Source organism: Hyla sarda, chromosome 1 (genome assembly GCF_029499605.1).
Source record: "Hyla sarda isolate aHylSar1 chromosome 1, aHylSar1.hap1, whole genome shotgun sequence".
NCBI classification, from domain to species: Eukaryota; Metazoa; Chordata; class Amphibia; order Anura; family Hylidae; genus Hyla; species Hyla sarda.
The window spans coordinates 299857342-299869001 of NC_079189.1; the positions used below are offsets into that span (position 1 = coordinate 299857342).

The 11660-nt window shown below is 39.6% G+C and overlaps 1 protein-coding gene across 1 annotated transcript; it reads right to left on the bottom strand.

Annotated features, from left to right (window-relative positions):
* Positions 1–2791: 2791 nt before the first annotated feature.
* Positions 2792–7733, bottom strand: LOC130359207 (N-acetyllactosaminide beta-1,3-N-acetylglucosaminyltransferase 3-like). The gene is made up of 2 exons (XM_056562841.1): positions 7648–7733; positions 2792–3958 (listed from the first exon to the last, which is right to left on the bottom strand). The coding sequence occupies exon 2, from the start codon at positions 3932–3934 to the stop codon at positions 2792–2794; it is 1143 nt and encodes a 380-aa protein (XP_056418816.1). The 5' UTR covers positions 3935–3958; positions 7648–7733.
* Between the last annotated feature and the right edge of the window lie 3927 nt (positions 7734–11660).

Sequence of the window (11660 nt, forward strand, 5' to 3'; positions counted from 1 at the left end):
CATTTGTTTAATATGATTCCTTTTACAATAAGCGCCTAAAAAGCCAATACGGTAACCTTTAATCCAAGATGTTTTCAGCTGTATATCGCTGTGCCGTGTAAGAAGTTACCACTGTGTCTCCATAGGACCCATCAGGGATGAGACCCAGTGCCGTAGAATTACATTATGATGGTTCTCATCACTGGAGATGGGTCCTATAGAGACACAGTGGTAATCTCTACTTACACAGCACAGCAATATACAGCTGAAGGCATCCAGGAGAAATCTTACTGTTTGGCTTTTTAGGCGCTGATTTTAAAATAAATCATAGTTAGACAAATGAGTACAGTGCTGCGTCATAGTCATATATGAAACTATACTATACTTTTTAGCACTGAAATGATGATGTTAACCCAATTTTTTTTTCACAAGGGGTAATAGGAGAAAATGGACCCTTAAAATTTGAAGTTCAATTTCTCCCGATTAAGAAAAGGCCCCATATGTGGACGCTAAGTGCTCTGCTAACGCACTACAATGCTCAGAATAGAAGGAACAAAATTTGGCTTTTTGAAAGAGAATTTTGCTGAAATGGTTTCTGGGGGCATGTTGCATTTAGAAGGTCCCCAGGGTGCCAGAAGAGAAAAAAACAAACAAAACACATGGCATACTATTTTGGAAACTACACCCCTCAAGGAACATAAAAAGGGGTATAGTAAACCTTAACACCTCACAAGTGTTTGACGACTTTGTGTTGAATTTGGACGTGAAAATGGAAAATTTGATTTTTAACACTAAAATGATGGTGTTACCCCACATTTTTCTTTTTCACATGGGGTAATAGGAGGAAATGGACCCCAAAATTTGAAGCCCAACTTCTCCCGATTTAGAAAATGCCCCATATGTGGATGTTTAGTGCTCTGCTGGCGCACTACAGGTCTCAGAACAGAAGGAGCACCATTGGACTTTTGGAGAGAGACATTTGCGGAAATTGAAGTCGGGGGCCATGTGCATTTTCAAACCTCCCATGATGCCAGAACAGCGAAAAACCCCTCACATGTGAACCATTTTGGAAACTAGACCCATTCAGGAACATAACAAGAGTTAAAGTGAGTACTTACACCTCACAGGTTTTTTGAACAGTGGGCCGTAAAAGTTAATAATTAGATTTTTAACACAAAAATGATGGTGCTACTCCAAATTTTTTATGTTCACATGGTGTAATTGGAGAAAATGGACCCCAAAATTTGAAGCCCAATTTCTCCCGAGTAAGAAAATGCCCCATATGTGGATGTTAAGTGCTCTGCTGGTGCACTACAGGTCTCAGAACAGAAGGAGTGCCACTGGACTTTTGGAGAGAGAATTTTGCTGAAATTGAAGTAGGGGGCCATGTGCATTTTCAAACCTCCCATGATGCCAGAACAGCAGAAACCCCTCACATCTGACACCATTTTGGAAACTAGACCCCTCCAGGAACTTAACAAGGGTTACAGTGAGTACCGTATTTATCGGGGTATACCACGCACCGGCCTATAACACGCACCCTCATTTTACCAAGGATATTTGGGTAAAAAAAGTTTTTTACCCAAATATCCATGGTAAAATGAGGGTGCGTGTGTGTGCGCGTGTATACCCCGATACACCCCCAGGAAAGGCAGGGGGAGAGAGGCTGTCGCTGCCCGCTTCTCTCCCCCTGCCTTTCCTGGGGTCTAGAGCCCTGTTGCCGCCGCTTCTCTCCCGCTGGCTACCTGCGCCGCTGCCCCTTCTCTCCCCCATTGCCGGCACCGATAGTCAGGGGGAGAGAACGGGCAGCGGCGCCGATAGCCAGGGGGAGAGAATGGCCGGCAGCAGGGCTCTAGACCCCAGGGCAGGCAGGGGCAGAGAAGCCAGCAGCGCTGGCTGTCTCTGCACCTGCAAAGCCGCTGCAGTTCATTGATTTAAAGCGCCCGCTTTACATCATTGAACTGCAGCGGCTTAGCGGCGTATAACACGCACACAGACTTTAGGCAAAAAATTTTTGCCTAAAAAGTGCGTGTTATATGCCGATAAATACGGTACTTACACCCAGAGCCCAGAACAGTGGCTGGTGGCACGTACACAGACCCCACACAAAAAAAAACAAAAAATGTAATAAAAAAAAATTATTAAAACCCGAAAAAGAGCACCTGCCTGAAAAAAAAAATAATGCTGATCAGTAATAAATCACTGACAGCGGTTGGGCAGGCCGCACACACAGGTACGGTCCGTCCACACAGCACAGGCCTGCTACTGGTGGCACGGACCGCCTATAGGTGCAAAAATTTTTATAAAAAAGACGATTTAATCCCTGAAAAAGTGCCTTCACCACAAAAAAATGGCGGGTGGGCTTTAGCTAACAGTGGCGGACAACTATTTTATAGCTAAAAGGGCCCAGCCACACGTTTAGCAAAAAAAAAAAGGTCTGCGACCACCCAAAAACGCAGGGGGCAGACTGCAGCGACCCTGTAGGGCCGGGGTCACGTAGCTAAAGATTCTGTGGACCTGTCTGCTTCCCGGAGTCATCCGGAGCTGTAGAAGTGACATCACAGCGCAGCTCAGCCAATCATTGACCGCAAGTGGTGTCCCGGACTGTCCGTTCTCCCGACTGTAGACACTATGCTTTGCAACCGGGAAAGCAAAGTCACAAACAGGGTACCCTTATACTGAAGCTACAAGGGAGGAAGGTGAGTTAAGTGTTTGTTATTTTATTAGGCAGGCTGGGGACAAGAGGAAAATAATACATTTTACCAGACAAACTCATTAAAAAACCAGTCAACAATTTCCATTCTTTACCCAGTTAATTAAATTTTGTTATGTTTACCACTAACTTTGTTTGTTTTACACATGTCAGTTTTGTCATATGCAAAGCTTTCCACATGACTAACATTTCATAGGGAACAAAACGATGGACAATGAGGGAATAACGGTAGAAGCAGGGATCAAAAGAATCTACTGTTTTAGGCAACCTGATTCCAAAAGTGTGTATTCCCTGATGATTCCCTGGTTTAAGTCCTGCTCTCTTCAAACACATTCCCAGATATGCATCATCAATTGGAATTAATGGTATGTACTGAGATTCCTTGTGTATAGAAGAAGTGGTAAAACTGGACATGAGAATACCTCCACCCCCACAGTAGGGGTCATAGTAGTCACTAGGAAAAACTTCTTTTGAGACATAATATTTGCTGTTCTTCTCTCGGATTAAAGGCATCCCTTCATTTAGTGCCCCAACAAACAGGTGACTCTTTCTGCCATTTATTCCGGTACTTTTCAAATACGTAATAACATTTACTGTATGGACAAAAACGTCATCATCGCCATTAAGTATAAACTGAATGTCTGGACACTTCTGATTAAGCCACTGGTGAAAAAGCACCTGCTTCACGGTTAAATTGTAGAATGAATCTTCAAAGTTCCACTGCAGAATATCTCCATATAATTCACTTTCTGTGGATAGTAACTGCAACATCTGTTTTGATTGTTCTTTATTCCTTGGGATGCCAGTAAGAAAGAGCCTTTTCACTTCTGCACCGCCATAACTCTTTTCTTGTCCCCAAGTTCTTCTGATTGCTTCACGACGTTCAAAATTTCCAGGTGAAGATTTAATAGCTAGCAAGAGAAAAACCTCTTTAGCATTAGGTCCTTCACACTTCCTGGGAGCATCAAGTAGCAAGGGAAAGGCCCTGCAATGACGGTAGGCCAGAAAATCCCTAAAATTTTGTGTTTCGTCTTTAAAGGTTGGGAGGCTCTGAACAGAAGAGTTTTCGGTACATTTGGCCAGTGGTAATTCTGTAGTGGCTGGAACGAAATAATGCACAGCTACACCATCTGTCTTCTTCATATCAGAAGGAAATTTAGCGTTGTATAATAAGAAAAGTATTCGTAGTAGGATGACACCAGCTGCTAATTTTAGAAGTATTTGATAAAACTTTTTCATCATGGTAATTCAGGAATATGGTTGATTCTGGAAATTATTAGAAAAAAAGAAATACATTAATATAATAGCACTGTTTATTTATCTTATACTTATTTTCTGTTTTGATCTAAAGTAGGAAAGGTAGGCATTTACCATACAGTATATTTAATATGCAATGGGGTGCTAAACAGGGATTAGGAGTGTGTGTTAGGGTTATGTGGTCATATCACTAAGATTTTTCTTCGATTTAAAGTAAGGTCTGTTTTGGATGGTCATAATGCAATGGTATTAAAGCGCTTGTATAACAACCAAAATACCTGATCATGGAAGCTCTGTACCAATCTTATATTACTCTATGGTTCTATCATGGTCTAGGTCAGTGTTTCTCAACCTGTGGTACAAGTACCCCCAGGGGTACTTAGCAGTTCTCCAGGGGTTACTTGAAGAAAAAATCAGTAATGGCAGCCACAACCACTGGTTACTGGGCTGGACCACTTTGAAAGAAATCGTAGGCTGACGTTACTGCACCATGGAGTGGAGCAGGAGGATAGCAAGGGGGAAGTGCGGGCACTGGGCTGCTGTGGGCAGTAACTACCATGAGCTTTGTTGCTCCACTACCCCTGCAGACCTGGGACCTATTGCTATGAGCCATAGCAATAGGTCCCCAGACTAGAGGAGCAGTGAAGCACCAAAGCGGGACAGTATGGTGGCCTACAACTATATATGGGGGGCAGTTTGGGGGCCTGCAGCTATATATGAGGGCTCAGAGGGGGCCTAACAACTTTATGGGGACGCAAAGTGGGTACTATTACTGTGTGTGACAATAAACATGGGGAGTTTGTAAATAGGTGGGTATTGTACTGCAGAAAGGAGCCTAAAATGTTTGTTTGGCTGGTTCTGTGGAGAAGTCTTGTATGGGAGAAATCTTAATGGCGGTCTAGGCCAGATAGTGAAGAAAAGAAAAGTAAACAACTCAGGTTAGATAAGACGTCATCTGTAAATTGGGGGAATGGGGAGATAGGGAGAGGAACAGAAGGCATGTTATAGTGTAAAGTAAAGCATATGAATTATACTATAATCATTACAAAATGTCTCTAATATGGGGGTACAATTTTTTGGGAATGGGCTGTCAAGGGGTACCCAGGCAAAAAGGGTTGAGAACCACTGGTCAAGGTAATGTAGAGTCGAAACATGAAAGGTAAAGGATTGTGGCTGTAACTCAGACAAAGATAAAATGGTAGGTCCCAAATTATTGTTAATGGGCATCTGTATATGATTTGAAAATCCTGCGCATTCAGGAAAGGAAAAAGATCCTCTTGGCGCTCACCTGGAAGGAAAGATGAAATATACTGGTACGGACAGATAAAATAATAAATAAAAGTTGTTTTATATCAAGTGCTGTGGACCACATGTTTCAAGGGGTTGGACCCCCTCTTCGTCAGGTCCAATGATTGGTAAAAGATACAAGGTGTCATTTTATGTAGAAAAAGCCCGCAAAATTGGCAGGTTAGAAAAAAGTATCAGCATGAGTAAAAAAGAACATATGAACCTATAAGTCTCAACATTGCATAAAAACTGGTGCACAAATAAATACAATACTTAAAACTGTTAGTTGAGATAGTCATAATAAAAAACAAGTTCTTGTTTGGGAATAACATAGAAGGGAACAACCGGAGCCGTTCGCTGTCAGTGGACGGGAAGCTGAGCAGCTGGTGGCCTGGCCGAAGCATGGGAGACAGCAGGCACACACATATAGAGGGAAATAATTATCCCATGCGGATGGCATAAGGGCAATCCAAATAAATAGACTTCCATCTGGTGTCTGTTTATTTTCAGGATCTCCTTGCAGCATTTTTTGTCTACTCAGGGTCACAATTTAAACCAATTCTGTGACAAAGCTCCCTGACTGGAGATCCACCGCAGATGTGAACATAGCTCGAGTCTCACAGTGTTCATTGAGCTTTATAAAGGTTAAAAGTACAGCTAATGCTGAATCTAATGCAGTTTTGGCAGTAACTTTGCTGTTCCAGAGATACATCTAATAATCTAAATACACAAATTATTCTCTTGAGGCACCATGGGCATCCTTTAACACCTTGGTGCACTGTTCTGCCCACTCGCTTTACCCCGGGATACTGCCCTCTTCAGAAATATGCATCTTGCAAGACTGAGGGGGAGGATCAAGCTGCAATCATGGACCGAAGCAACATCACATCAGAGGAGAGAGGCATTGTAGGCATTGGCATAGCAGCCCACAGGCCATGCCTCCTTGACGCTAAAGGGTACTGAGAAAAAACCATACAAAGGTATGCCTTTCATGTGGATACTAACCCGTTACCCTGTGTCAGCCGTTTAACATGTGTTAGCAAAGTTTCTGATATGTTAAGGTTTTCATCATGTATTAATTATTTAGACCCCAGACCCATAAATGATAAGACTTTATAAATAGCCTGCTTCCCATAGTACCCTTAATATGCCAAAGTTTACAAATTTCACAGACTCCTTCCTCAGTGAAAAGCTTGGCCACATGAACTAGTAAACTGTCTTCTTATAAGCTTGTATTAGGCTGTTCCTCTCTCTACTATGAATAAAATAAATAAAGAGCTAAAATGTATCTAAAGCTGTTTCCTAATTAGGATGTTATAGAGACATCTTTATAAATACTATTAAAACTATTAGATTTTTATTTATAGCTGAAAATAAAAAAAAAACATTAACAATAAGGCCAACATAGCCTAAAAAGCAAATAAATAGTTGCCATATCTAAAAACTTTCCAGTTTGAAATGTTTCTGAAGGCATAGCATATTACATGCAGATCAGCAGGGATTTGGCATGGTTCAAGGTCCAACAGGACTATGCAGCAAATAGACCTTCACTATAACGTGCACGGAAGTATGTGGTCAATAGTCATTCACAATATATAACAATGTATAAATAACATTTCTCACTCTCTATTATTGGGTCACACTTTTGATAACAATAAAACTGAGCACCCCCCCCCCCCCCCCGTACTTGCCACCATGTTTTCTTTTTTGCACAGTGGCAATGTGCAGGTTATCCCTTGCATCCTATTTGAATATTGTTAAGGTGTGTCAATTATTCTATTTTGTAAAGAACAAATAGCACAATCGACATATGTTTTATTACAGGAAAACTGTGATGTAGAAATGATTACTTCCGTTTGGTAATGCGTGTTTTATTGTGAATTGCCTCTCTATCCATATCCTAAAACACTGATCAAATCACAGATTGTTTTTTTTTATTAAAAGAATAACATGCTTTATACTTCCTACAAGAAGCAAACCCTTTTATTTAAAGGTTTGATGTTTTATTAGCCATGTTATTAAATTTTACTGAGAGATTTCATTTGAGAAACAAAAACTTGTTTTTAAGGCCCTCGATCAAGCGATCCCGCGCAAGTATATGACTATGTTTGGCAAGTATCTTATTGGACAATTTGTGAACAAGCACAATTTTAAGCTCTTTCCATATACCAGTATAGAGATGAGCATAGCTGGGTGCAAACTTGGCCCCCATAGTGATCCCCCAATTCTGAAAATAAAAATCACAATATTTAAAAAATCTATGATGATAAATAAATGTAATAACTTCAAGGATACATTTAGTTTGTGAATTTGGTTAGTTTGTATTCAATTTTAGGAATTGTGCATCCTAACTCATCCTCTATGATATTGTAGAGTGATATATGATTAAAAGATACCAAAAATATATCAACCTTGCCATTGGATAGTAGTAATATTTTATAAATATGTGATATCCCTGAGTTATGCTGCAAGCACCATGATAATTGACTTGTAGTCTCATATGACCTGTAATTGTGTAGGGGAAAAAATAAACTTTGCCTTCTTTGACCAGACTAAATAATTCAAAAGTATCAGTTTCTGATAAGTCTTTGCATGTGAGAGACACACAGCATCAGCACAATAATCATCCATATTCATAATCTATATACCTTCACCTTGTTGACTGTTCCTGTAAGGGTGTGTTCACATTGAGGAATAGGAGAGGAATCCTCGCATAAAAATTCAGTTGCGGAATTAACGTTTTGCGTGAAATTTGCACGAAAATTGCGCTGAATTAATGTGGAATTCCGTGCAGATTTTCTACGCGGAATATAGGAGGAAACTTTTTTTTTTTTTTTTTTGCTGGATTACAGACACCAATTAGAATTTCCCTTTTTATAAATTTTTTTTCATGCAGAATTTCAGCACGAATTCCGCACAAATTCTGCGCGAATTCCGTGCAGAAACAATTTCAAGTGGAAATTTTTTTACCATTGACTTCAATGGATTTCTGCTCGCGTACTCCGCAAGAAGAATGAACATGTTCTCTCTTCTAGCAGAATGGAATTCCGTGGAGGAATTCCGCAAGTGGAATTTACGCAGTGTGAACAGTGCAGAGTAAAATACATTGAAGTCAATGGCAAAGCAGATGTTAACTATTTCTAAGCAGAGAATTCAAGAGGAATTACTGTTCAAGAGGAATTCAAGAGGAAGATTCAACCTATCGTATTTATTCATTTTTTTTTTACTATCTATGTAATATTTTGATCTTTAAATTTAACCCCTTAATGACCAAGCCCATTTTCACCTCAAGGACCAGGTCAATTTTATTTTTGCGCTTTCGTTTTTTCTTCATCGTCTTCTAAAACCCATAACTCCTTTATATTACCATGTACAGACCCATATAAGGGCTTGTTTTTTGCGTGACCAATTGTACTTTGTAATGAAGCCTCTCATTTTACCATAAAATGTACGGCGAACCCCCCCAAAAATTTTTTTAGGGAGGAAATTTAAATGAAAACCAAAATTTTGCACATTTTGGAGGGTTTTGTTTTCACACTGTACACTTTACGGTAAAAATGACATGTGTTCTTTATTCTGTGGGTCAATATAATTAAAATGATACCCATGGCTAGATACGTTTATATTTTTGTACTGCTTAAAGAAAATCTAAAACTTTTTGTACAAAATCAGTAATCTAAAATCGCCCTATTTTGACCACCTATAACTTTTTCATTTTTCCGTATATAGGGTGGTATGAGGGCTCATTTTTTGCGCCGTCATCTGTACTTTTTTTTAGATACCCCATTTGCATATATAAAACTTTTAGATCATTTTTTATAAAAAATTTTAAATAAAATGTGACAAAAAAGCAGAATTTGTGGATTTTTTACGTTTACGCCATTCATCGTACCGGATCATTTTGATATTTCGGACATTTACCCATGCGGTGATACCAAATATGTTTATAAAAAAAAAATGTTTACGCTTTTTGGGGGTAAAATGGGAAAAACTGACAATTTTCATTTTTATTGGGGGAGGGGATTTTTCACTTTTTTTTCACTTTTTATTTTTACATTTTTCACCTTTTTTTTAACACTTTTTATGTCCCCATAGGGGACTATCTATAGCAATCGTTTGATTGCTAATACTGTGCAGTGCTATGTATAGGACACAGCACTGCTCAGTATTATCGGTCATCTTCTGCTCTGGTCTGCTCGATCGCAGACCAGAGCAGAAGACCACCGGCTGTCATGCTGAATGATCGGATCGCCGTCGCAGCGCTGCGGGCGATCCGATCATCCAATCAAAGTGCTGCAATGCCGCAGATGCCATGATCTGTATTGATCACGGCATTGGAAGGGTTAATGGCGGACATCTGCGCGATCGCGGATGTCGGCCATTACGGGCGGGTCCCCAGCTGCTGCTAGCAGCTGGAACCTGCTGTGTATGACGCGAGCACCCTTCCGATGCTTGCGGTCATACACCGGACGTAAATGTATGTCCTGGTGCGGGAAGTCCCGCCAAACCAGGACGTACATTTACGTCCGTGGTAGTTAAGGGGTTAAAGCACTGAATACATAAAAATTTAATTTTTGCCTTGTGATACAATTAAAACTGAAAAATAAAATGTTTCCTTCAGGCTGTCTCTATGTTTTTTTGGGGTTTTTCACACACACCCAAAATTCCAGGGATTTTCTACATATAAATCTGCAGCAGCAAATCCACACCAATATCATGCGGAGGATATTTATTGCAGAAAATGTTAATTTATAAAAAATATATATATCACATTAACACTTTTCAATTGTGTATTTATATTGTTTCATAAAGTATTTGTATATCAGTGTGTGTCAAATATTTTTATGTTTTTCAATGTTAAAGGAGCTATCCATAGATAGAAAAACAGCTACTTTCTTCCACAATAATGCCACACCTGTTCTAAGGTTGTGAATGGTTGAACAACGTTGCTCTATTCACTTCAAGCTGGAATACCACACACAAATTGAGGAAAATAGTGAATTCTGAATAACTCCTTAAAGGTATGTAGCCAGTGTTTTTTGGACATGAATATGCTTAAGGATAATATTTATTAATATTTAATGTTCACATTTCTCCAAAGAAATTGTATGTGATTCTACGGCAAGTGTGAGGTTAATGACGCTTTGCGAGGGAGGTGGACCTTGAAAAAAATTGGAAAAATAATGCAGATCATTGTTAATCCTTAGTACATGTTCCACCCAAAGGTCAATTGATGCCATAAAACCTGCACTGTGCCAGAGCCAAGTAATAGAAGTCAGGAAAAATAAAATAAAGGCACAAACACTTTAAATAATCTATGTAAAAAATGATATCTTGCTGAAACTGCATTGGCACAACATTTGAATATATAGAAAACAGAATGTAAGGTTATCTGAACTAGCACATAAGATACACCTAGCTGTAAAGATCACAGCTTTAACTGATCGGAGAACACAGAATGCAAACTCTTATGAAACAGTGAAAAAACTGCAGGGACTTACCACTCAGGATACAGGCATATACTGGAGAGAGGGTCACTTGATAGATGTATCAGATGGATGATAAATCAAGTCCATGGGAAAAACACAGCTGAAGTGTAGAACATAGAAAAAATATGAGTTCTGACGGCAGAAATTGCCCCAGTGGTGGTGTCTAACAAGGGCTTTAAGGAGAGGGAAAGTGTGACGTCACAGGCGTAGTAAGAAGTATATGTAGACATGAAACCAGTTCTGCATGTTATAGAGAATAGACGGTTTCTATCCTAAGGGAAATGCTTGGTCAAATGAACTGACTCCTAGTTAGCTCAGGTCCTGCCCCTGTGTGTTATCAATGACAGCTAAGAATAAAGTTCTTCCTCAGTTTGTAGGGATTTATGACATGATTCATTTAAAAGCAGCTTCTGTGCTGAGTGCTGGAGCTGCCACAGAACTTTTTGGAAGGCACGGTGGCTAACCAGACCGTAAGATAAATGGAGTATAGAAAATTGGAGAAAACATACGCAGTAGAATACTACAATAAATAATAAGAAAAATATGGAGGCACCTAACGAAATACCCCAATTGCAATAACAATCAAAAAGCAAATAGTTCAGTGAGAATAATAAGCTGTAACTTTCGTCGGTGTATGGAAATAAACTCCAAGAAAGACAAAAAGGCACAATAGAAAAGAAAAAAGCATCCTGTAGCTCACCACATGGCTTGTTATTCAGCACATAGAGACCGTCATGGAGGTCCAGTGATGAATGGAAGGAGGCAGAATCCTTTTTTGCTTTGTTATTGTGCATACACAGTAGAATGTTTGCTCAACTTTACTGTGACCTATATGACTTCCAAGATATCTTGTCAGAAAACAAACAATCTGTATATGATATTCCTTAGAAATCTGCCCCTAGAAATCATATCTGATGTCTGATCGCAGGGATCCC